The following is a 27,729-nucleotide window of genomic DNA, read 5'->3' on the forward strand; positions in this document are numbered from 1 at the left end:
AGCAAGGGGACAGCTAACATCAGAGGCTAAGAAAACAAGGTTAAATGACTTTATTGCCCCATGTCTCAGTTTCCTCACCTGCAAATAGGGGATTAATAAAGTTTACTGCTCTCCTGAGGACTCTGGTAGATTAACTAATTAATGATCGTATGGTGCTAAACAAAAGCTGAGCATTGTTATTAGAGAAGAAAGAAAATTTATAGTCAGATAGTACCTTTCTGTCATCTGTTGCCTTGGTAACCAGATTTGCAGGTGCAACTGCCGTTTTTGGCACTGCATTCCAGGGTGTTCTCCTCCACACGCTGACATTCTGAAGAGCAGCCAGCCCCACAGGCCCCCTTGGGACAGTCTGCAAGCAGATTGAGGCAACCCGGTCACCTGAAAACCATGCTTTGTTTCTTTCGCATTGTTAGTGCACAGGCATGTAGTTCTGTGGGGCCTGATTATGGGGAAAACAAGGGGATCATCCTGACTGCCAAAAAATTAGGGAAACAAATGTCTTTCAAATCAGGCAATTCATTTGCTTTTTGGCAACTGGATGTGAACAGTGAAGCCTGAACTACTTAAAAGGCTTTAGTGCTTCCGGGAGAGAAATTGCTTCTCAATGCGCTCCATTGGTGCCTGTATTTAATATTCTCCAAGGACTGCTAAGGCCTGCCAGGCCCCATATTCATCCTGCCGCAGCATGGCAATGATGGACAAGCATTGATGGGAAAGCTTGCCATTGTTTTCATTCCCTTTCTTTATACGGTAATCCGAAATAATTTTACATCGTGTAGATGACACAAAACTTTCATCCTGACAGCAGCATTATCTTGGCCACATCTTTGGCAAATGGTGCTCGCCTTTCCTTCATTATTTTCCCCATGACTTTGAGTTTTAGGGATGCTAGTCAGCACAGGAATTCTAATTTGAGAAAGTCCCACCTTTGCATTCAGGAAAACATACTGTACCTTAGTTCTCTCTTTGAGGAGTTATAGTAATTCAATTCCCTTTCCAAAATATAACTCTGACAATTTTTTCTCCCCCATTACAAGTGTCTACAGGACTCAAATAAAAGATCCTTCAAGTGCCCTCCAGGATCAAAATAATTATATTATATACCTATATAGGCTTTGCTGTGGACAGCTGCTTGGAGAGAACAAAAATAAAACACTTGACTTTCTGATGGATGGAAATTATTAGCATCTGCTAATATTTGCTATTATTAGCAGAGCTAATTTGAAGTGGTGGTTACAATGCCACCATGGAGGGTGGTCTTTGTCTCAATTGCCAGGGACAGAGTTACCCCTTAAAGCAGAACAGAATTATTAACAGGGCTCCTTTTCACTGTTAATAGTATCCTATTTGGATGATAAATTATATGATACCTCTGTCATCCTTCCTGCATCTTCTTAGTGTTGAGTCCTTCCCCAGACCCACCAAGCCCCCAGGGTCTGTCAGAGCTATTGTCTTCCTTGATGTGGACCTCGTGCTCATTCTAAAGCACTCACCTCCTTAGATTGGCTTCCATGCCCTACTTACTCTTCCTGGTTCAGCTTGTAGAACAGTGGTTCAGGGGACAACTCAGACACCATGGAATACTTAAATGTGACAATTGGGTACATTAAGAACATGGAACTGGAGAAATATACTTACAAAAAAAGAAAAAGTGGAAGAAGTAACTTTTTTAGCAATCTAGTGTCTTCTCAGGATTTGCTATGCATTGAAATGTATCCTCCAAAATGCATATGTTGAAGTACTTACCTCCAGTACCTCAGAATGTGACCTCATTTGGAAATTGTGTCTTTGCTGATATAATTACTTAAGATGTGGTCATACTGAAGTGGGATGGGCTTATAATCCAATATGACTGGTATCCTTATAAATAGGAGAAATTTGGACACAGAGGCACTCACACAGGGAGAATGCCATGAGAATGTTGTAGTTCTGCTGTCACAAGCCAAAGAACTATAGGAAGCTAGGGAAGAGGCCTGGAACCGATCCTTCCCTAGCACCTGCAGAAGGACCATGATCTGCCAACACCTTGATCCCAGACTACCAGCCTCCAGAATTGTGAGACAATGCATTCCTGTTGTTTAAGGCACTCAATTTGTGGTACTTTATTGCGACAGCTCTAGAAAACTAATATAGGGTTGCAAAATTCAAGCTTCTTAGGGCCAGGCAAGTGGCATTAATAAATGAAGCCTCAAGTCTGAGCAATAAGAGTCCTGAAGAACTGGAATGTGTATGATTTTCTAAAGAGGGTCACATTCCAAATGCTAACCAACATTGCCACCACCACCATCTGCTTTTTAAATTTTTGAGCAGATAAATTATGACTTAAATGTTTTTGCCAAAACATCTGGTATTAGCTTATAAAATATTCAAAAGTTATTACTAAAAAATGGGGAGTGTCTTGTTACCCTAGAGGAAAAATAACAGAAGTGATGCTATCTTTGTTTCTAGGTGAGTTTTCTTCCCTTGGCATGTTCCAGGAAGTATCTGATGCTCTGGAACATACCATTGGCCTCTCCATTTTCTCATTTACCCATGTCTTCTCCCCTTCTCTTCCCTTTTGCTTGTCCAAGCCTTCCCTCATGACTCAGGCTCAGTTTTCTATGATGCCTTCACTGGCTCTGTTATTGGAGAATTCACAATTTACTCTCTGTTTTTAAGGAGCATGCCTTTTCTTAAGTAGATAAGGTCCATGGACATTCAACTAAAAATACAATATAAGACTCTAGAAGGTCTCTGTTATTTAAAAAGGGTCATGGTATTACTGAGGTTCACTCAGGAAGGATTTTCAGAGGCAGGCATATGGACTAGGAGGGGGAGCGAGGTACAGACTGTTTCAGGCTCACAGGTACTTGCACACAGCTTCAAGATGGGATGGTCGGTAGGCGTCCAGAGCTGTCCCATTGGGAGACAACTTAAAAGTTACCGATGAGCTGAAACATTTATTGGTGATTGTGTTTTCTCACATCTTTTGCAGAATGTGATTGCTGGCCAAAATGCAAAATGAATAATACGTTTTAGACATTTTAGGGAATGATATTGTTTTGCACTAGAGCCCAGAAATAAAAGACACTTGTACTGGGCCTTCGATAGTCAACTTTCATAAAGTGTGGAATGTCCACTTAAATGAACTATTAACAACCCTCTCTCAATAATCAAGGTAAACCTAACTAGGAAAAAAATGGAAAGACTCCAGAAATATTTTTCTTTCATTCATCAAAATATAGATTCTACAACGTAAGGAGGCTAAATAAAGATTAGAGTATAAATCGTCATATATATATATATATGATATGACCATATAAAATATGTTATACTTTTTACTCTCTTCTTTTGTCTAATATGAACAGAGATGTGTTGCTTACCACCCAGTTCTACAACGGTTAAGTCCTAACCCACTGCAGAATAGTGTACCCTGAGGGGAATCCAGGATGAAAAACAGGATGAGGCACTCTGTGCTTTGGATAAACAGGCCCTCAGATGGTTAGATGCATATCTCAGGAAAAATTTCAATGAACCCAGATTCTTTTACCAACATGTATATATATATATACATATATATATATATATATATATATATATATATATATATTTTTTTTTTTAGTGGAAAGAGTGTTTATTTTTTTTAATTACCTTAAAATGTCATTTACAGAGGTGCGGATTTACATAACTTGGCAATAACATTTTTAAAATGTATGGGCTATTTCATATTACTGCGCTTCCTCTTTAATAATGTATAAGGCATTTCATTTTACGTAAATAAAGGATAATGTATAATATCATACAACAGGTGTGGTGCCAGTTAAGTCAACCCTAAAATTAAATGAGATGTGTATGGGAGGATAGAAATATATATAAATAAACTGGCTTCTCCCCTACCTCTTTGGAGCAGTTTCCTCAGAGCAAACTGAGGGGCTGTCTCCTAGGCTCTCGTCTTCAGCAAGACCCTGAATAAAACTTAAGCTCCCAGCTCTTATGTCGGGTGGCTTCCTTTAAGTTGACACTAAAGTATTTTTAGTATTTTTCTGAGCTTCCTTGCTTACACACAGAGAGAAAATTTTGTGCCTGTGACTTACTCAGATGACAAAACCTCCCATAGCGCCCTGGCTCACACACACAGGCGCCATACACCCTGTGGCAATGGCCATTGTTGGCACAGTTACATTTCCTTTTGCAACTCTTCCCAAAGAATCCTTTTGGGCATCCTAAAGGGTAGAAAGACAAAGGAAGTGAATATTAACCCACATGCAAACCTCACTAGAGCTGTTGTTACATAAGATAAGGAGCTTGCAAAAGGTAAGACATTTCCAATCTGATTGGACCAAGGCTAGAGAGCTCTTTTAAAAACCAACCCTGTGATTTTATGTCCTCTGCCAAAAATTCTGCAATGACTTGCCATTGCTGTCAGGTTAAAAACTCCAAACATAACAAGACTGATGAGCCCCTGCACTGGCTGATCTCATGTTGCACTAATATCTCCCTGACTTTTGCTCCACCAGCTGACCTTCCTTAGGTGCCTCTAATGTACCTCACTCTTTCCCACTTCAGAGCTGGGCAACACATGGCTCACTCTCTCTTCTCCTGTCTCATGTCTCCTCCTTGTGCAGGCTTCTGCTTAAGGGTCACTTCTCTAGAAGTCGTTCCCTGGCTCACACAGTCTGTATGGTTCTCATGGTCTGACCTCCAAGCACACATTAATATTTAATTTGAAATACCTACCAACATTTGTAACCGATGCCTGCTTTGAACAAGACTGTAAGTTCCACGAAGAAAGACCAGCTTTTTATTTTTGTTTTGTTACCATATCATAAAACCTGGCACAGTGCCTTGCAAGCACTTAATATATATATTTTGAATAAATGAATAAATATCGTTCAAGGGATAAACAACTAGAGGTGCCTTCCTGCACCTCTCTGAGAGCAAACTAAACTTGGTTTCCGTCTCCCCAGTTTCACGACCTGTGAGAATCTAATAAACTCCCCATGATTTCTGGCAATCCCTGAAGACTTATATCTTCATTGACTCTCTGCCTTCAACTCCTGGGACTGTACAAGCAGTTTTTTTGTGTGTGTTTTATCAACCCATGTAGAAAATGTGGTCTCTTGACTGGTTTCCACGAAAAATCCACACACAGCACTCATTGGATTGATATTTTGTGAGCTTTTCAACCATCATTTCTCCTCTCTTTTCCTCTCTCTCTCCTCTCCTTTTCTTCTCTGACTTTTATCTCACTTCCTCCCTGATTTGCCCAAAGAGCCTCATTTTCTTCATTCTTTTATTATGCAGAGCAAATCAATTCACTCAGGCCGTATGTATAAACCTCTGCACACAAACTCAACATTTTGCTCAGCAAATGAGAAAGGCTGTCTCTGTATCTGGATTCATCCTGCTTAGATCACAGTTGGTGATTTAAGTATCAGTTATTTTTTTCTGTTACACATTCATCAGTCAAAGCAATTGTGCTCTTGTATATATAGACACAGCCCTTTACTTATTCAGAAAAACCACCTTGAAGAAGAACTACAATCCTGCAGCCTGTGGAACAAAAACCACATTCACAGAAAGATAGACAAGATGAAAAGGCAGAGGGCTATATAACAGATGAAGGAAAAAGATAAAACCCCAGAAAAACAACTAAATGAAGTGGAGATAGGCAACTTTCCAGAAAAAGAATTCAGAATAATGATAGTGAAGATGATCCAGGACCTCGGAAAAAGAATGCAGGCAAAGATCGAGAAGATGCAAGAAATGTTTAACAAAGACCTAGAAGAATTAAAGAATAAACACCTAGATGAATTAAAGAACAAACAAACAGAGATGAACAATACAATAACTGAAATGAAAAATACACTAGAAGGAATCAATAGCAGAATAACTGAGGCAGAAGAACGGATAAGTGACCTGGAAGACAGAATGGTGGAATTCACTGCTGTGGAACAGAATAAAGAAAAAAGAATGAAAAGAAATGAAGACAGCCTAAGAGACCTCTTGGACAACATTAAATGCAACAACATTTGCATTATAGGGGTCCCAGAAGGAGAAGAGAGAGAGAAAGGACCAGAGAAAATATTTGAAGAGAATATAGTTGAAAAATTCCCTAGCATGGGAAAGGAAATAGCCACCCAAGTCCAGGAAGCACAGAGAGTCCCATACAGGATAAACCCAAGGAGAAACATGCCGAGACACATAGTAATCAAACTGGCAAAAATTAAAGACAAAGAAAAATTATTGAAAGCAGCAAGGGAAAAATGACAAATAACATACAAGGGAACTCCCATAAGGTTAACAGCTGATTTCTCAGCAGAAACGCTACAAGCCAGAAGGGAGTGTCATGATATGCTTAAAGTGATGAAAGGGAAGAACCTACAACCAAGATTACTCTATCCAGCAAGGATCTCATTCAGATTCGATGGAGAAATCAAAAGCTTTACAGACAAGCAAAAGCTAAGAGAATTCAGCACCACCAAACCAGCTCTACAACAAATGCTAAAGGAACTTCTCTAAGTGGGAAACACAAGAGAAGAAAAGGACCTACAGAAACAAACCCCCCAAAATTAAGAAAATGGTCATAGGAGCCTACATATCGATAATTACCTTAAATGTGAATGGATTAAATGCTCCAACCAAAAGACACAGGCTTGCTGAATGGATACAAAAACAAGACCCATATATATGCTGTCTACAGGAGACCCACTTCAGACCTAGGGACACATACAGACTGAAAGTGAGGGGATGGAAAAAGATATTCCATGCAAATGGAAATCAAAAGAAAGCTGGAGTAGCAATACTCATATCAGATAAAATAGACTTTAAAATATAGGATGTTACAAGAGACAAGGAAGGACACTACATAATGATCAGGGGATCAATCCAAGAAGAAGATATAACAATTATAAATATATATGCACCCAACATAGGAGCACCTCGATATATAAGGCAACTGCTAACAGCTATAAAAGAGGAAATCGACAGTAACACAATAATAGTGGGGGACTTTAACACCTCACTTACACCAATGGACAGATCATCCAAACAGAAAATTAATAAGGAAACACAAGCTTTAAATGACACAATAGACCAGATAGATTTAATTGCTATTTATAGGACATTCCATCCAAAAACAGCAGATTACACTTTCTTCTCAAGTGCACACAGAACATTCTCCAGGATAGATTACATCTTGGGTCACAAATCAAGCCTCAGTAAATTTAAGAAAATTGAAATCATATCAAGCATCTTTTCTGACCACAACACTATGAGATTAAAAATCAATTACAGGGAAAAAAACATAAAAAACCCAAACACATGGAGGTTAAACAATACATTACTAAATAACCAAGAGATCACTGAAGAAATCAAAGAGGAAATCAAAAAATACCTAGAAACTAATAACAACGAAAACACGATGACCCAAAACCTATGGAATGCAGCAAAAGCAGTTCTAAGAGGGAAGTTTATAGCTATACAAGCCTACCTCAAGAAACAAGAAAAATCTCAAATAAACAATCTAACCTTACACTTAAAGGAAGTAGAGAAAGAAGAACAAACAAAACCCAAAGTTAGCAGAAGGAAAGAAATCATAAAGATCAGAGCAGAAATAAATGAAATAGAAACAAAGAAAACAATAGCAAAGATCAATAAAACTAAAAGCTGGTTCTTTGAGAAGATAAACAAAATTGATAACCCATTAGCCAGACTTACCAAGAAAAAGAGGGAGAGGACTCAAATCAATAAAATTAGAGATGAAAAAGGAGAAGTTAAACAGACACCACAGAAATACAAAGCATCCTAAGAGACTACTACAAGCAACTCTATGCCAATGAAATGGACAACCTGGAAGAAATGGACAAATTTTTAGAAAGGTATAACCTTCCAAGACTGAACCAGGAAGAAATAGAAAATATGAACAGACCAATCACAAGTAATGAAATTGAAACTGTGATTAAAAATCTCTCAACAAACAAAAGTCCAGGACCAGATGGCTTCACAGCTGAATTCTATCAAACATTTAGAGAAGAGCTAACACCCATCCTTCTCAAACTCTTCCAAAATATTGCAGAGGAAGGAACACTCCCAAACTCATTCTATGAGGCCACCATCACCCTGATACCAAAACCAGACAAAGATACTACAAAAAAAGAAAATTACAGACCAATATCACTGATGAATATAGATGCAAAAATCCTCAACAAAATACTAGCACACAGAATCCAACAACACATTAAAAGGATCATACACCACGATCAAGTCGGATTTATCCCAGGTATGCAAGGATTCTTCAATATACGCAAATCAATCAATGTGATACACCATATTAACAAATTGAAGAATAAAAACCCTGTTAAAAAAAAAAAGAAAAGACCACCTTGAAAAGTAGAAATGCAGCTTTCATTTTGTTTATTTCCTATTAGAAACATCAAGAACTTAAAGAGCTGTCTCATGTGACCAGCCATTCCTACCGTCTTCACAGGTTTTCCCATGAACCCCTGAGGGGTACTGGCACTGCCAGCTCAGAGGATCACAGGTGCCTCCGTTCTGACAATCACAGATGCCGTCATACTCTTTCCCACTGGTCTCTAGGAAACGAGCTATGAAGAAAATGGAGAAGGTGGACACACGGTGTAATATACTCATTGTGATACAAATGGTTAGAGAATAAAAGCTTGTCTTTCTATTAGAATGGATTCTCAGTAATTAAAATCTCTGTAACTTGCAGACCCAGGAAGAGTCTCTGGCCTGTTCCTAGTTTGAATGGCGTCATCATTGCTGGGAGAATTACTGATACAGCTAGTTAAAATGATGCTGACTGAAGAACTGCTAACAAGGTTTACATGCAATATTTACCTTGTTCCTTAAACTCTAACCTTCACATTTTCAGAACTACTTAAACATTTTTGCTCTATATATGTTACTAACCTTAGTGAGAAACAAACTGCATCTTCTATTTTGAAAAATGGGAAGAAAATGTAGGAAAAAAAGCCATGGATTTTTAACCGGAAATGAAGGCAACTAAGACTGTCTTGAGGGTTCCAAGGTATTCTGCACAAAGATTGACAAAGTCAAGCAAACAACTGTTTTCTTTGGTTTGTTGTTTTGGGGGGGAAGTGCTTAGTATTCCATTAAAAATAAATAAAGTGGGGGAAATGTCTATGACTTTAAGCTTAACTTGAGTAAATAGAGCTGTTGAGATAAGTTCAGTACCTATTTAAATTGACATTTTATCATAATTGGCTAAATATTGTAAAACTACATTTATATCACCTCCTCCATCTATCCACCCACACCATTCCAGATGTTGCTAATATGGAAACTTGGCTTCTTATTCGCTTTTTTCTTTGCTTTCAAGCCCGAGGTTACTATGAAAAGGAAAGGGGAAAACAAAAGAGATAAGAGAGAAAGAAACTGGCCACAAATACTGGTTGAGACCTGCATTGTTAATTTACATGTAGTAAGTCTTTGAATTCTTACAGCAACTATAGATGGCACATTTTTTAAAATATATATACCTGGAAAATGAAGGTAGGCAAGTTTAAATAGCTTGAACAGTATGTGGGTTATAGCAAGGCATCAACATTGGCATACCAACACTATCATCTGGTAGTCCCCCACTAAAAGAATATGATATCACGGCGCACACGGATTTGCTAAATACTTCATTAACATCAAACAGAGCAATTATCCTGGAGAAGAAAATTTTAAAACAAATATGCGCCAGACCATAGCTGGATGATTTGGAAGAAGTCATGAAACTTCCCTTCCATATAATATACAGTCCATTCATTTGTCATATGAAAATACTCCTATCTTCTCTTTCCACTGGATAGAGTCTCACAATAACAAATGAGACAGTCAATATGAAATCTCTTCAAAAGAAATGGAGTTCTAAAATGTGCTGTTAAAATTAATATGTGGTAATTTTTTAATTGTTTCATTGTAACTGCTTGGAGAAATTCCTAAAACATCCAAGTATATGTTTTCGTTACAGACCAATAAAGATATTGGGCTAGAAGATCTACTCCGTGGGAAAACCAACTTTCCAGATCCCTGCAGAATTTTTTTTTTTTTTAATGTCTCTTGCTGCATTTGAAGAGCTGGTACTCTTAGAAATACTAGTGATGAATGATTGGTCACTTCCATTTATTACAGTTTATAGGGATTTTTAAGAAAGTGTTCTTGCTCTCCCTTTTTGTTAAAGAATTACTGAGCACTTTTTTTTCCACCTGGATTGTTCTGTTTTAATTTTTGTAGAAGAAAAATGAAAGAAAGACAGGAAATACAAAGAAGACATAAGTTTCTGCTTTCAGGGACAGACTGCCCTTTTCTGGACCATGTGAACACTTAGAGAATCTCAAGGTTTTCCAAAGCCAAAGAAGGGGTCATGTTATCTTCATTTTATCAGGAAGTTCATTTTCAACATTTTTATATTAATTTTGTGTCAGATGTTTTATTCTGATTCATTTGCAATAGATTTTTAGTTTCATCTCTCATGCTGACATGTTAGGGATCAAGGGTTTGGAAGATGCATATTTACCCAAAAAATTTACAATATAGGGAAAACACTTACTTCCTAATAGTCATGCAATAAGATTTATTTGATCCCAGTTTTGTACAGTTGACTATGTCAAGCAGCAGGTCCATATAGCTGGGAGTCTCAATACAAAGTTTTATCCATTCATGCACAGGTGCTTCCAATTTGGAGAAATGTGAAAAGGACCCGGACAATAAGCTTCCAGGCTAGTAAGGAAATGGAACAGGAGCATAGCTAACTCTAATTCAATGGAGAGAGGGAGAGAAAGAGAGAGAGAGAAGTAGAGAGAGAGGCTTTAAATCCACCAAAAATATAAATAGCTGTGATTAGACTGGGGCCATCAAATAAAGCTTCGTGCAATAAATGGCAATAGACAAAGATGGCAGTTTAGCAAAAGGCACAAAGCTGAAAAGTGCAAAGCATTAAGTAGTGAGTGGTTTAGCTTGCTGGAAATCATAAGCTGGTCAAAGAGTTGTGGATAGAAAGAGAAAATGATTTATGAGGGCCTGATATTAGATGGTTGCCAGTAACTAGATTAGAAGCATAAAGCTTTATGTATCAGGAAATGGGACACTCCTGAAGCTTTCTAAGCAGCAGGGAGACATGATCAGAGTGATGTTTCAGGAAGAGCCTCCACACTCTAACTAGTAATTCTGGGGGAACCACTTCACTATGTTATAATTCAAGTTTTGCATCCATCTCATAATAGAAACAATATTTGTGCTCTTTCTTCCCACACGCAGGGGCTTCAAAAGAAAATCTGCTCATATCATCTTCCAAGCTATTCACAAAGACCAAGAAAACTCTTTTATTAAAAAATTTATGAGGGAAATTTAAAAAGAGAAAAAGGAAATAAAAATAGTCCATATATTCTGTTTTTATTACTTGGCAGTTTTAGTATCTGCAAATATACCTCCATTTGAAATATAAAGGAAAAAATTTATTAGAGGTATTATTTTTCAAATCATTGACATTTTCTCATGAGAGACTTATATAAAAAACTTACAAGTGTCACTGGCTGTATTTACATATTGTTTAAAAGAAAAAGAAGAGAAAACACAAACAAAAAAGAGGCAGCAAACAGTCAAGCAGTTCCATTAACTACACTTTGTAACTCAAATCCTTTCATTTTTTTTTTTCCACTGGGAGTAGCTTGCCAGGGCCTAATAATTTATTTAAATGGAGGGATTTTTATAGGCCTAGAATATTAGGATCCTTTATAAACTTTTACGTTCCATGGATAAACAAGAGACAGCACATCAAGTTTCCCAGGGAACACAAAATCTCCCATTTTAATCACATGTTCAGTTTGAAACCTCAGTGCTTCACAGACATTCTTTGTGCACAACAAATAAATTGGTTTTTCACCCATATCAATTGTTAACCTTGTTAAAACATTTTGGGGAGAACATATGTAAAGAGCTCATGACCAACAGTTTACCAGCAGTAAAGGAAAATTCATCACTCTCTTACCAGGGCTCCAAGGAATCACTTACTTTCATTACAAAGAATGTCTCCCCAGCCAGCTGGGAAGGAGCATCCACTCTTTCCTTCCTGGCACCAGCCTCCATTCATGCAGTCCTCACAGCTCAACGTGCAATCGTGTCCGAAGGTATGATCTAAACAGACCGGAATGCAATACCATCTTAGTGGACCCATACTGTCTACGTCACTGAAAATAAAGATGAAACCCTTCATGTCCCAAAAAACAAATAAACATGATCCTTGAGCACATTTCCTAAAGAGTCTCAGAAAAAGACAATAGCAAAGAGATACCTTTTAAAATAGAGCTTGGAAGTAGTCCCTAAAGAATATTTAGGATATTTAAGAAAGTAAAAAATGAAAAGAAATTACCATTAATTTCTGAACACAAAAATAATCAATGGTCCTGGCACTTTAGCGTTTTTCCTTCCAGGCTGTTTTATGCAAAGTTTTGTTTTGTTTTTTTCCCAAGTAAGCCTTTTTACTGAGATTTAATATACATGCAGAGAAGTGCACAAAACTCAAGTGTACACTTCATACTTTTTTCTCCCACAGTGTAAACAACCCCATGTAAATGCCTCCCAGATGAAGATATAGATTATTACCAGCACCCCAAAAACTGAAAGGTGACTTGATGATTCTTAATCATTAGCCTTACCAATTAAGCTCTATTCTGATTTATATCACCATGGATTATTTTCCCTTATTTTTGAACTTTATATAAATGGAATTGTAAAGTATGTACTCTTTGGTATCAAGCTTCTTTCATTCTATATAATGTTTATGAGACTCACCCATATTGTGTGTTCACTAGTTTATTTTTTATGGCTATATAGTATTCTATTGTATAAATGTACCAAATGTGTTTATCCATTCTATTCTAGAGGGAAATTACCTTAATCTGAATAAGGATGGAGAGACTTTATCTCAGTTGTTTTTTTAAGGCTCACTCCATTTTAAGATTTGCCCCTGTTTCTAGATGGGGTCTTTCAGATGTCCCAGTTGAAAGCCTGTCATGTTTAGCAAGGCTTCTCCACCTTGGCAGATTCTCAACTCCAACTTCTACCTCTCCAGCACCATGCATGATACTGCTGATAACTGTGCTTAGCTCCTTACTCTCTTTGCAGCTGTCGGTAGACTTCCTGGCTTCTCTGTCTGCATAGCCCATACATTAGCAAATGGCTCAAGGAGAAAAGTAGCACAGATTGTCCATCTCACTTGTCTGAGCTTCTCTTCTCTCTAGATCTTGGCCACTCAAGTTCTGACTGTCTTGGTAGCCCTGAACTATTTCTATTCTGACTTTGAGTAGCCAAAGTATCAGGAGTCTAATTCAGTAACATTAAAGCATTTCTATCATTATGCAGATGCATTTATTGATATTATTATCATTGACCATAGCGTATAAACACATCTGCTATTTTACTGAATGTCTTCTAAAGAAATCATTAAGCTTTGATGCTCTTAAAATACAAGGAATAGAGGGAGAACAAAAAGAGCAGCTCTGCCTTACAAAGAAAAGAAAAAGAAGCAGCAGACTGGCTGCAAACTGTTACTTTTGAAAGAGGTTATGCTAATTTATTCTGATCAGAAGTGATTTGATGCTTGAGTTCCGTTGCATGGATATATAAGAAAAACTGCTCACATTTGTAAAGATATTTTTTCTTGGTCCACTTGAGCATATTGAACCATTGGTTCTCTGCATTTTAAAATTTAGAAAGGGTCTAGATTTTAAGGCTATTTAAGGTAAATTTTAACTACACAAAAATGACTTCTAGTAGAGTTTAAACTTTTAGAACTAAAAGGTCCCAATCCTTTTCTCCATTACGCTAATTCAAAGCTATTTTTCAGCTCCATTTCACTGTACCACATTTTCAATAGCGCCCACCCCCCTGCGCCCCCTCGTCCACACATACCTACATAGCAACCTTTTTTTGTGCTAAAGGGAAGAAAGACAAAAGATGATGAATTTCATAGGGAGCTTTGAAGAAGTAATTTTGGTCCCATTTTTCTTGCTAATATCACCTTAAAACACTTGATGGCATTAAACATTGATAATGAAATTGTCTATGAAAGATTTATGTGAATTATCTAAAAATAGAGAAAAGAGGTGATTCTAATGAGATACATGCTTTTACGCACCAACTCTGTGCAAAGCAGTCAGTTCTCCTCGAATACCTTTCCCCTCTTCCTCCTCATCTTCTTCATCTTCGTGGGTGAGAGGCAGAGAGGTGGCCACATAATGAAGCAGTTGAGGTGGGCTCTTGAATAGAAGACCTGGAAACTTCACAATGTCTAATTCCTCTTCTTCTTCCTTTAACTCATCATCAACTAAAGCTCAGACCGCACAGGGAAAGACCTGGATTCCACATGCTGGTTAAAAGAAGGAAAAACTGAGCAAGGGTTGATGGGAAAAATGAGAGAGTCTGAACTAAACAGTCAAGGCAGGGGGCAGTTGAAAGGTAAAACTCTTTGAGAAAGCCATTTCAAACTGCCTATTGTAAATGAAGGTGAGAAGCAGCAAGCACAGAGTTGAAACTGCCGCAGAAAGAACAAAAGGAAAAGAAAGATCTCAGTCTGTGAAGAGAGAAAGGGGAGGACAGGTTGAGTTAAAGAATATATGGTCTCCGTGCTCCCAAAGAACAAGACAAGGGTTGAAGTCGGTTAGAAGAGATTTGATAAAACTCTCCACAGCAACTTACAGATGCAAGTTTTTCCATCACTTCCAATTCTGTAGCCTTCCTCACAAGTATACTCATAGGTTCCCACAGAGTTGATACATAGTTGGTCACAGACGATACTGACATCCAGACAGTCATCCACATCTGGAAAAATTTAAAAAGTGTCTGCTCTTAGGCATTGAGAGATAAAATAGACATTATGAACTCATGGGCATATTTGTCACCTTATTAACCAATAACAATGTATTGCTATATAGAAACATAGCCCCAAATTCTTCCTCAAATATATCCTGCCAATTATTTTTCCTTCACTCATTTCCAAGTTTACCATAGTTTACCTACATAGACAAGGTCTTTCTGAGAGCTTGTTCATGAGATTGGAGGAAGAATTTAAAACTTACATGGTCTTAGGCTGTGTACCATTTTGCAGAACATTCATTCACTCTTGAATTATTCAATATCTATGGTGAAGCCTTTATTCCATGCATAATTCTGTACACAGTTCGTGGGGAATTTTAGAGATGGAAGAATCCTAGGCCTTAATCTCATATGACTTACTGGTGTTATGTCCACGTCTGAGCCCAGACTTTGATCAATGTGTTCAGTATACTAAAAGTTCATTTAAGAAGCTGAGTTTCTAGGCCTGGCCTCAGATTGTGGATACCTTTTCCATTTGGATGTGTGTACCCAAGTATGTATATTCACGCCATACAATCATCTCTTGGCTCACTCTTCTTAAGAACAGATGGTACATGAAATTCAATTTTTTTTGGCCCTGTTAATTGGATGGGAGGTGTAAGTGGTAATACGCTCTACTGTGTTTAGAATATATAGATATCATAGTTGTATGTTCTTTGCTGTTATCTATGCTGCAAGGCTGGGGAGCTTGGCATCTATATGAAGAAACACAACTATCACCCTCAACAGAATACAAGAATTTATTTCTTTAATCCAAGAAACACTATTTTCTCTGAGGCACTTCTTTTTAAAGTCTTCTTATATAATTTGACTATTATTGAAATAGATAACAATCTTCTAATCTTTTATTTCAAGAAAAGTAAGGTTCAAAATAATGGTAATAATAATCACAAATGAAAACTTAAAGATTATATATTTAAGGTAAACTCGTTAAAGTAATTTACAGCAATGACTTAACATGAGCCCTTCTTAATGGTATAAAAAAGTGAATTAACTCTACTCACTGAATTCAAACTCTCCTATCATATAAAAATATACCTATCAGCTAGAAGTCATCTGAAAGGTAAGTGAATCAATTTCAACAAATAAGTTAGAAAATTATAAAATGACTCATCTTAAAACTTGCATTAGCTAGATTAATATCAGATATATAAAGGATTCTGATACAGATTTGGACTGTGGCTCATGAACTGGCAATCCTTTTGCTATTGCCCTTAAATTAGAAGGACACTCAGTAATCACCTCTGATTCCAGTCAAGCTTGCCACGAGCAATTCCTGTGGCAGTGTGCTATGGCTTGCTGGAATCTCTCACTTGCCTATATATATTAAATTAGGTAAAAGGGATTATGGGTCGATGACTATTATTATAATAATAATAGCTACTTTTAGTTGAGTGATTTCTCGATGTCAATCACAGTAGTAGGCACTTTACATTTATTACTTTTCTTAATTTCCCCAGTAATTCCATTATTGTCTTCACTTTACTGATGAGGATTTGAGGCTCAGAGCACTGAGTGTCACCCAAGTTCATATAATAGAACGTGGTTGAGCCACAGAGAGATCCAAGTCTCTTTAGTGTCAAAGCCTTCCCTTTCCCACCCTAACCCTCTACCTCAGATATTCCCCCTCCATTGATTGCCCCATCACATCAAGGATTTCACATTAGAGCTCAGGAATTCACCATCACATCCACAAGCATCAGAACTGATCCTAAAGCCTTCCTGACAACTGCATTCACAGCCTCCTAAATAGTTGATGCGGAGCTGGGCCCAGCAGGCTTCTCCACTCTCACATTCATCAAGGTCTAAAGGGGGAAAGGACATTTCTGTTACTTAAGGGCAGGAATTTAACTGACCTGTGAAGGTGCCGATAAGCCTCACTTCGAAATTAAAACTGTTTTACTAATCATTTTCTATTTCTCAGGTTACAGAGTACAGACACTGAAGAGACTATAACACAAAACAAATGAGGCCGCATTTGGGTTTACGTTTCTGACATGCTTCTATGCCTGGTATTTATTTGAAAAGCATGTAAGTAATCTCCAAATGCATTTATAAGCACAGGGTAAGAGATCTCTGCTATTTTTCCAGTTTAAATAGCAATCTAACTGAACAAACAGAGAACTTGAAGAACGACAACAAAAAAACAGCTTGAGAAGAAGAGCCCAAAAATTCCATTTAGTGGACATTTAATAGCTGCAAAGAGGAGGCAGTCTTAGGCCCCTATGTGATTGTTCTTCTGGAATTTCACATGAAAGAACGTTCCCAAGCAAAAAGAAGTCACGTGACTGGGAAGAGAAGTGGATAAAGGCAATTTAGAGAGAGGGCAGACAATCATTTTAAATATTATGTGTTAAATTACCGAATATTTCAGGGCATTTGCTTGAACTTTTCGATGATGCTTTGACTGGGATGAGTTTTTATTATAATTGGTGACACTATTACCCTGGAATGTCCTATCAGATAAACAGCTTTCTAAATGATGATCTTTAAGTCTCCTTCAGCACTGTTATTCTAGAATTCTACAATCTGGCATGTGTCTTCCTTTATTTGCCCTGCGGAAAATAAAAATGCACCAGAAGATGTCAAATTGAAACCTTTCAGTCAAAGGCTAATCGATTTATCCTGAGTTTTGAGGGGATCATTTATAATATAATTGGCTAAAGGGTAGCAACAGACTCTTTACCCACTGCTTTCACCAGGCTAGACACCTGGGAATTGTGTGGTCAGGGTTTTTGGCTATAGGTCCTTAGTTCAATTCCGCCCCCTTTGTTGAACTGTTAAGTTGGGTGGCCTGTCAGTGCTGAGTCTACAAAATCCCATTGCTCTCTAACTACATGAGCAGCCCCAGATATAAAAGGTCAGTGTCTCAATTAACCTTGGAAAGGGCACCAATGTAAGAAAATGCAGACAAGAGAAAGGAAGGAAAGAAAATGCAATCAATCAGCTAAGGTTAGGGGTCACCATAAAATATCCAAATGAAGGTCATTTGGACACAAAACATTCTTTCTCCTGCAAAATGTCACAAGCAGTGCTACTCACAAAACTCTAGATGATATTTTTTTCCTTTCTTATATTAAAATTTCATTTATCCTTTGTATTACGTAGCATGAATATAGAGGACAAAAAAAGAAAACTTTAAAAAATTCAGTTTCATTTTATCTAAAACATTATCTTTTATGTTTTTTGGATTTTCTTATTTCAAGATTTTTTAAAAAGTCTTCTCAGATATCACCAGAGCCTCTAAACATATACGTCTCATGATTCCCTGTTCTCAACCAGTAAGGAGCACAATTGCATCACATAACTGGAAAAATGAATTCCTCAATCTATCATTTTATGACCCATTTTGGATCCTTCTTCTATTATCATTCCTCTGGGGTTATTTCCTGTCTTATGTACAGAACTCATCTGAAACCCCATTCTTCCTTTCTTAAAATGCCCTGTCCCTTCAACCCTTATATCACCTGTTTTCCTAAATTTCTTGATTCCTTTTCAGATCTTATTTGGTAATATCTTTGCTTGCTTATTTTTTATTTTTAATTTTTCTTCCTCTCTGATGATCATATTTTTCCTATTTACATTGGCCAATACACCAAATATTGCAGCATCACAGAGAAATTCACCTGTACTTAAAAATTTAGCCCTAATCAAAACTACAGCATTAATTGCAGTCAGGTGAAACAATTAAACATTTCAACTATGACTTCAGAAAAGCATCAAAAGTAAACCCTGAAAAAACTTGACCTGTATCTGCCCCCCACACATAGTCACTGAATAAAGCTCCAAAGATTAGAATAAAATTATTTTTCTGATAACTACCAATTGTTAAATTTAGTGAACTTACTGCTGGTCAGACACTTGTATTTTCTATAGTTGTCTTTCAAATTGTGTCAACACATCTCTAGGTTTTAGCCCTAATAAATTTTTGCATTTGGGCAAGACTGACCATTTGCAGACTAGAACACATTTATATGTAAAAGGAAAGTTGTGTAAAAGGAAAGTTATGTAAAAGGAAAGTTGATCCTAAAATACACTAAAAAGAAAATTGTTTAATTTCCCTCATGCATGAATGTTTTAAAAAGCATCCATGGCCTTAATCTGTTCTCAGGCAAATAAGCAGAGTATGTATATGCACACTGCAAACAAATCATTGCCTTTACTCTAGTGAATATTTGGTCTTTAGGAATGAGTGTTATTTATTGTTGGAAAACGAAATAAACTTGAGCCGTAAACAAAACAATGTTGTCATGTTGACTGCTGAAATGTCATAAATATGCAATTTTCTACATTTTGACCCTGGCAGATGTTATTTTTTCTGGCTGTAAATAAGAACTTTACTGAATTGTACTTTTCAAAGAATAAGGAAAGATACCAAATTATAAGTTGCAAACAAAAGGTTTAGCAAAATTCCAGTTTCCCTTACCCAACAGTCAAAAAAAGAAGGTAGGAAGGAAAGAAGGAAGGGAGGGAGGGAGCGAGGGAGCAAAGAAGAAAGGAAGCCCTTTATTTTTTCCAGAGATACAAATGTTAGCAAGGTAGAAAATTATAAGCATAATTTTCATTACAAAAAAGAAGCAAGGCAAGCAACTGGTTTCATTAAGTTAATCACCATAGACACTGAGAAAAATGCAGAAGGTGATGTTCGATCAAGAAATAACAAGTAATGACATTGTTTTGGTTAAATAATTTATGAAACCAGAATACTTCAAAATCCCTTGAAGTTCACTCTGTCACATTAGTACCAAACTAAAAAATCCCAATGACTTAGGCTTTTGAAATTCACCTCTCCTCTTTTGGTACTTCAATTTGCCTCAAACCATACTGTAGCATGAAAAGGTCAAAGATTTTTTTTAGTACTCATATCATAATTTTTAAGAAAGGTGATATAAAGTATCACAAAAGAAAACAAGCAAATATGGTGTCATAATTCTCGAATGATGGCAAATTGTTTCAGGGGCTTGTAGGTGCTCTCAGACCCAGAGCACATAGTAATTTAGTTTGATGTTCACTCTCCCTATTTTTCGTAGATATTCCTTTTTCTCAGAAGTTCTAGATTAAACATTTCATTATGAAGCAAGGCTGGGGTGGAATTTATTCTTCTCATTGTCTCAAATGATATAAGTTCTAATAATACGTTGAAAAAGTTATCCATTAAAAATAGTTTTGAGCTGGGATTTCCAAAGAATAACATCTTTTAAAGTTTTCTTTTGGAATGTAGCTACCTGCCATGTCAAAGGTGAACATGCATCCAAATTATCACCAAGTTGAAAACCAATGAACATGATTGCTTCTGCTTGTGGTGGAGAGAATTAGCGTGCGTGGTGGCATTTTTGTTTGAATTATAAATTACATTAAATGGTTAGATAGGCCTTAGAATATTTTCCAGAAATAAAGCTGTTAAGTCCATATATATTGCTAATAAGTTTTAAATCTCCTTTAACTTCAAAGTAAATATCTAAACACAATGATGTCTTCTGTCAATTAGTATTTCTTTTACATTTATCCAGTAGCCAAAGACACTGTTCATTTTACTTCTTGCAGTTTGAGAGATGTGGCTGCATTAGAGCACTAAGTATTAGAGAAGAAAGGGCTAAATGAATCCAGGGCAACCTCTGAAGGAAGATGGCATTTACCATACATTACCTATGCATGTTTTCTCATCTGAATCAAGCCGGTGTCCATGGTTACAGGAGCAACAGGGCCCACCAACTGCATGTTCACAGTGACAGGAACAACCACCATTATTCTTTTCACAGCTATTGACAATTTCCAATTCAATCCCTTTCCAAAACAAGCAAAAGAGAATTATTAGCATAATAACAGAGAAATCTGAATATATGGCAACAATGGGTACACTCTCTCTGTTGGGAGATGACAAACTTTATTGGAAATCTGTCAACACTCTAAGCATATAAAAGTAAAAGTCGGAAGACTATTAAGCATTGTAAATATCTATACCATGTCAAAATGCTAATAAACCTATAAATAATGTCAAATTGACAGAGTGTGGCAGAAAGGTAATGAGTCCACCGGTGGTTATTAAACGTATCTTAAAGGACACTTACGTCTGGGAATTTTCAGTATTTTCAGAATGTAAAAAATATGTGTATTGAATCAATGATCAGAAAGCAAATACAGCTGACATATCTGTTCTCAAACTAATGGTATGTTAATATCTGCCCTTTTTTTAGGCTGTGAGTACATGAAAATACTGTTAAAAATGGCTTTGGAACAAAACTATGAACAAAAACCCAATGAATTAGCTGATTATATGTAACTGGTATCATGTTCGTATGCTAATCAGCTTTGATGTATACAAGAGTCACTTATTACATAAACATTCTCTTCCTTTGAGCACTAATTTGCTGATCGTGGTACATGCCGCTACTTTGGGGCACTTTGGGGGGCATCCAGCTCAGTATACAGATGCCAATTTTCCTGAGCACACAGGTATTATAACCAATCATTTTCTAAGTGAGAAAATGAAAAATAAAAGAATGCTTTGCATCATTGTTAAAAATATGGAATTAGATACTCTGCTATTTTCACCATTGGCCTCTACTGTTCTTCATTTGTGTTGCTTGGACACACCTGAAATGAGAGCGACTACATTGGTTCATTTTCTTCCATCCTTAACTCCTGAATCCTTTGAAAGAAGAAAGATGGGAAAGAACAGGACAAGGGCACTTAGGATTGTGGTATTCCTTGAGAGCCTATATCACCATTCAAACTGCCAAGGTATCTGCTATGTTCCTGTATGGTTACATGTACAGAAATCATGCTCCCTGGTCCCAGCTTCCAGTCTACGCTAGGCAGCAGCCATGTGTCCCAGGGCACCCAGGGCACATCCCTGTCATTGTGCTCATTCCTCTGTGCCTTCATCATCTTGTATTACCCAGCTCGTAACAGAAGTTCAAAAATTGGTTTTGAGAGTAGAGAATGGACTTGAGGACACGGGGAGGGGGAACGGTAAACTGGGACGAAGTGAGAGAGTGGCATGGACATATAGACACTACCAAATGTAAAATAGCTAGCTAGTGGGAAGCAGCCGCATAGCACAGGGAGATCAGCTCGGTGCTTTGTGACCACCTAGAGGGGTGGGATAGGGAGGGTGGGAGGGAGACGCGAGAAGGAGGGGATATGGGGATATATGTATATGTATAGCCGATTCACTTTGTTATACAGCAGAAACTAACACACCATTGTAAAGCAATTATACTCCAATAAAGATGTTTAAAAAAAAGAGTGCTAAAATTTTTTTAAAAAATAGGTTTTGAATGATTGAATAAACAAAAAAAAGATTATGCCAATCAATTTATTGTTGAAAATAAGAATGCCTTTGGGTTTAGAAACAGCTAGTTTAGGACTGAGCAAAATAAGAGAGCTAAAGGAAAGGCTGAAATAATTAAGGGAACTGATATTTTTCACAATATGTTAGCATATACTCTGTAGGGAGACATATTTCAAATTTTGGCTCCTATTCTTGTTTCCCTGTGATCAATGCAGCTGTAAGACTGCCGGAGGTACTTTACATATAAATGACATTACTGTAACCTCATAAAGAGCTAAACTATACGGGACTCAGACATGCACATACACATCTAGAACTGGCCACTAGAAGTAAGCTGAGAGTCTGCATTCTTGATACAGATGAAACTGTTTAACTATCATACCTAAAAATATGCTTTAAAAAAACTTTAAAACCTGATCCCTGTGGTTTCTCATAGATAGCAAAAAATCATTATTTACTCAGTATATTAAATATGCATTAAATACATATGGAACTTGGTTCACTATATACTGCTTGGTAGTTTGGGGACAGTTTTATTTAACCATGCTAGATCTGGAATTTTCTAATTTCTAATCACAAGATAGTGATAGTTCATTCATAGCACACTTTGAGGATTCGATGTTTATGCTATACAGTATTTTGAGAGCCTCTGAGAAGAAATGATATAAATACAAAATATTGTTGTCCTAGGAAAAAGTTAAAACAATATTTGCCTAAAATATACTGTTACATGAAGAACACATAATTCATTGTTTTTTTCTTTTTTTAAATTTATTTATTTATTTATTTTTGGCTGCGTTGGGTCTTCGTTGCTGCGCGCGGGCTTTCTCTAGTTGCAGCGAGCTGGGACTGCTCTTTGTTGCGGTGCACGGGCCTTCTCAATGCGGTGACTTCTCTTGTTGTGGAGCATGGGCTCCAGGCACGTGGGCTTCAGTAGTTGTGGCACGCGGGCTCACTAGTTGTGGCACACGGGCTCACTAGTTGTGGCACGCAGGCTCACTATTTGTGGCTTGCGGGCTCTAGAGCACAGGCTCAGCAGTTGTGGCACACTGGCTCAGTTGCTCTGCTGCATGTGGGATCTTCCCGGACCAGGGCTTGAACCCATGTCCCCTGCATTGGCAGGCAGATTCCTAACCACTGAGCCACCAGGGAAGTCCCTCATTGTTAAACATTACCATGTTCTGAAAACATTTACCCCACCTACACGTTTTAAAACCCTCAAAATACCAGTTTCCACCAAGAAAGTTTTGTATGTCAGTTAGTAAATATTGAGGTCTGGTGAGAGCTACACAAAGAACTCAGCCAAATAGTCACATGAGGGAAATAAATGTAAAAATACACTTTTACCAAATGTATTCAACTCTAGGGCAAATTGCTTTCCCAAGTAACTTTCACAGAAAGCCTATACCTCATGACTCATTAGCAATAATGGCCCCCTCTTTCATGATAACTGAGAACTCACCAGTCAGATTGCAAGGGATTTTATTTCAGGCATCTGTAAAATGTACTCATCTCCTAAACCTCTGGCCACATTAAAAAGCCAAAATATTAATAAGAAAGAAAAACCCATCCACGTTTCTCTCTGCCTGAAAGGACTCCTCAGGGCACGGAGAGAAAGATTCACTTCAAAAGAAGTTATATCCTAATTAGTAGTTAATTCTTCTCTCCCATGTTATTTAGTTTGCTCTTTAAAAGACAAATATCACTGCAGCAAAACTGCCCTGTCTTTAAGCAGTAGAAATATACCAACAGACCTTAAGGCTACACTGGCAACCCAGGCACTAAAGAATTAGAGTTTTATGCAGTGGAGGAGAATGAAAAATTTAGTAACCTTAAGAATGTCTCTTCAGGGCTTCCCTGGTGGTGCAGTGGCTGAGAATCTGCCTGCCAATGCAGGGAACACGGGTTCGAGCCCTGGTCTGGGAGGATCCCACATGCCGCGGAGCAACTAGGTCCGTGAGCCACAACTACTGAGCCTGCGTGTCTGGAGCCTGTGCTCCGCAACAAGAGAGGCCGCGATAGTGAGAGGCCCGCGCACCGCGATGAAGAGTGGCCCCCACTTGCCGCAACTGGAGAAGGCCCTCACACAGAAACGAAGACCCAACACGGCCATAAATAAATAAATAAATAAATAAATAAATAAACAAAAAGAAAAAAAGAATGTCTCTTCATGAGAGAGCTTAGGTAAAAACACTACATAATTTATTCTGTTTATCATTATCCTTATTCTTCTTCCTTAATTAAAACTGATCAAGAGACATATGATGTATACAAACACATAACAAAGTTAAAAGGATAGTATATTTGGAGCCTAAAGACCCTAGTTCAAGCCCCAGTTCTGTCACTTACTCATTTGCATAATTGCATTTTTGACTTCCGCCCGGAATGGATGGTTTTCTAAGATGTGGAGAGCTGGGAAGGGTATCTTTGGAACTGAGATCGGAAATCAGACATGGTCTTACAATCTAGAGCCACTCCTCGTGTTGCTGGTTCCTTCACCCCTGCTAGTTCCTTTTCCCTGAGTTTTACACTGGAATTATTAGTGTTCAATAAATATTGCACAGCAGAGGTGGTGAAGGAAGACAGACTCTTCACAAAGGAGAGCCATGGGTCCAAGAGAGCCCCGAGTCAGAAGACCTGAGACTTAGTCCTTGTGGTCTACACTGTGGATCATGATGCCGACCATTGTCTGTTGACTTTGGGCCCCTGTTTTGTCAAATTAAAATGAGGGGGTTGGTCTTCGAAGCTCCCACTCCCACCCTACCCCAGTGGAAAACATTCTCAGGAGCTTCCACTTTGGCAAGACATTCAGTGTAGTTCTTTTCTTTTTTACTCTTGCTTAATACTTGTAAAATGCCACACATTTCCTGGGCTGCGATTATTGCCACTTACTGTAACACTGTTTTCCATCAGCTCCCAGGTCAAAACCAGGGTGCCAGGCACAAGTGAAAGATTCCACTGTGTTCACACAGCGATGGCTGCAGGGAGCAAGCCCTTCAGCACACTCGTTTACATCTGCAGAAAGAGATACAGGAGCTGTGTCTTTAGAGCTGGAATCAAGGTTTATTTGTAAACTATAGAAATGAACTAAAGCATCCCCTGCCTCTCAACCCCCAACATCAAACATAACAGTAAAATACCACATAGGCTCCATATTTGCAAATAAACCAACTGTGAATGACATGAACTCTACTGTAGGTCTTATGTTCTCAAACACTTCTTTCTACCTATTAGAACCTACTAGTATCTATTAATTTGAAGAAAGAGAAAACAAACAAAAAATAGACCTTTTCTATCCTCTAATAATACAGGCAGAAGTCATTGTAATTTGTCTTCATGAATATATATCAAATTCTTAACCAAAATTGGTATCTCTCTGATTTAAGACAGTACAAGTGGCCATACACAAGGCAGATTTGGAGTCTTCATATGTAGCAATCCATGGTGTATATTGTACATACGATTGTCACAGGGCAGTGCCATTTAAACACTGGTGCCCTCTCTCTCTCCTGACACTGATGGCCAAGTCTATTCAGTATAACATCATTTTGTGGCCCATGTAGTTTCTGCAGGCCCCCCCTTTAAATGGATAGGTCTCACCATTATTTTCCCAAATAGCACCTCCTCCTTGTACGGTCCTGCATGTCACCCCCCCACCAGGACTCTTAAGAGAAATACTCATTTTTCTAAGGTATTTATAAAACCCTACATAGGCAGTAACTTTGGGGACAGACTTTTTAGGAATAATGTGCCAGATATTATTAAAATAAAAATTTGAAAAAGATATTGTATAGATAAGTATGGATATATGTATATATCTATATATGTATACATTTGTCAATTTTCCACAAATTTTAATAAGATCCTATTCTGTGCCAGAAACTCAGCAAGGTAGGTGCTATGCACACAGAGGACCAAAGCAGAAATGTTCTCTGTCAGAAAAGTACGTTAACATAATCCACAGAAAATTTTATCTTGGTTTTGGCTTAAAGAAAAAAAAAACTAACTTCACACTAATTTTTATGTCTAATTCTTCTTCAATTTCTTAAAGTGTTTATCAGTCCCATAAGTCAGGAAACATTTTGTATTTTCTTAATTAATGCAAATAAACTGTTTCTCATTTCATGGAAATGCTGTGATAAAAATGAAGGATTCTGTGATTTCTCAGAAGTTATTAAAACAAAGACAGTCCCACAGGAATGACTTCATTTATCAGTTCTGGTCACGAAGTAATTTATCACTTTCATCTTTGAATTGAAGTATGTCTGTTTTGCTATTTCTAGGAAACAGAAATATGTAACCTTGTAGTTATAGAGTTTCTATCTTTTTGGTTTTAATTATTCCTAACTTCTGAGAGCACTCATTTGCACATACTTGCTTTTCAAAGGTTATCCCCACCTTCTGTAGCCTATAATCAAAAACTCCCTGTGAGGTTATGGAAGGTTTTGAAATATTAATTCTGGAATTCACTTCAGAATGAAAAATAGAAAACAAAAATAATTAATTCTGAAACTACACCAGATCATTTTTTGTAACTAAAAATTTCACTGAGTTTTTACAGTTTCATAAAAATACCTTTCAGAATGATCAAATAAGAATATAAATGTTCTTTTTTAAGCATAAATGAAAACACCTTTCTCCTAGCTGTTCTGACTATTCAAAACTGAATTACCACAGAATTTCAAACAATTACCCAATTAATCTATCAGCTTCAACTTCCAACCTGCACAGGCCTTTTTGTATTCAGACAGCTGGTACCCTGGGTGACAGGCACTCCTGGCCACGCCATGCTCACTGACAGATGTGAGCACATCCATTTCCACCCATGCAGGGGTCCATTGCTAAAAGCAATTAAGCAGTGATAGTTTTCAATTCATTAACTTTAGAAAGATGTACAGAGCAGAAGTGTGGAGAAAGGTAAAAGAGAACTGGGACAGGAGGATTTCTTACATAAAGATGGTAAGGCCTCTAGAAAGTCTTTCCCACTTTCAGATGACGCTAATCCAACAAAATGTTTCCCATTTTGTGATCTGAACTCCAAAATCTGAACAAATCCAAACATGGATCAAGGTCAAAGAACTGGCTAATTTTACTCTTCTCAAAAGTCCATCTGCTGTGCTCTTGTACCCAAAGTTAAATAGAATCAGCAGGAACTCCTCCACACACCTTTGCAGTTTTTCTCCTTCTCTCCCCACCTTTTCTACTCCTTTGAGCAGCAATTATCCTCAGATAAACCTTTCACCTCCTCTAGATCTCCTCTGCCTTTGGATAAGCAACCGCGGTGCCAAGAAAAGGCCAACTGGAGCAACATGGGAGAGTCTTAGCTACAGCTGCCATGGAGATGAAATAAAGAAGTTCAGATCCCACTGGAATTAGTGAGTGACCTCCTTCTGACCTCCTTTTCCCCTCACTTGCTCTTGTCTTAGTCTTAGTCATATTCTCTGAAAGTCCAAAGTAATGTGAAGCCACACCTCCTATAAGGAGTACCTCCACACAGAGCTTATTTGTTGAATTGATGAGTGAAGTGATCCTGGTCTGACTCTGTAAATCAG

At 37.6% G+C, this 27,729-nt stretch overlaps 1 protein-coding gene across 1 annotated transcript; it reads right to left on the minus strand.

The window, feature by feature from the left end:
• Positions 1-221: 221 nt before the first annotated feature.
• On the minus strand, positions 222-26,994 carry LOC133093015 (multiple epidermal growth factor-like domains protein 6). Its single transcript, XM_061192757.1, has 11 exons — positions 26,901-26,994; positions 25,070-25,192; positions 20,530-20,667; positions 16,566-16,688; positions 14,707-14,829; positions 14,147-14,335; positions 12,958-13,162; positions 12,022-12,197; positions 8,457-8,585; positions 4,074-4,202; positions 222-349 (listed from the first exon to the last, which is right to left on the minus strand). Exons 1-11 carry the CDS (start codon positions 26,992-26,994, stop codon positions 222-224), a joined length of 1,557 nt encoding a protein of 518 aa, XP_061048740.1.
• Between the last annotated feature and the right edge of the window lie 735 nt (positions 26,995-27,729).

The sequence above is a fragment of the Eubalaena glacialis genome, chromosome 6 (genome assembly GCF_028564815.1).
Source record: "Eubalaena glacialis isolate mEubGla1 chromosome 6, mEubGla1.1.hap2.+ XY, whole genome shotgun sequence".
In the NCBI taxonomy this organism is placed as follows: domain Eukaryota; kingdom Metazoa; phylum Chordata; class Mammalia; order Artiodactyla; family Balaenidae; genus Eubalaena; species Eubalaena glacialis.

What these genes read in the sequence shown, in the direction of transcription:
- LOC133093015 (XM_061192757.1), bottom strand. Translation starts at nt 26,994, where the DNA reads ATGGATGTGCTCACATCTGTCAGTGAGCATGGCGTGGCCAGGAGTGCC. An exon ending in ATACAAAAAGGCCTGTGCAG is followed by an intron (nt 25,193 to 26,900) that starts GTTGGAAGTTGA and finishes CTCTTTCTGCAG; the next exon opens with ATGTAAACGAGTGTGCTGAA. An exon ending in TGGGAAAACCTGTGAAGACG is followed by an intron (nt 4,203 to 8,456) that starts GTAGGAATGGCT and finishes TCTACCCTTTAG; the next exon opens with GATGCCCAAAAGGATTCTTT.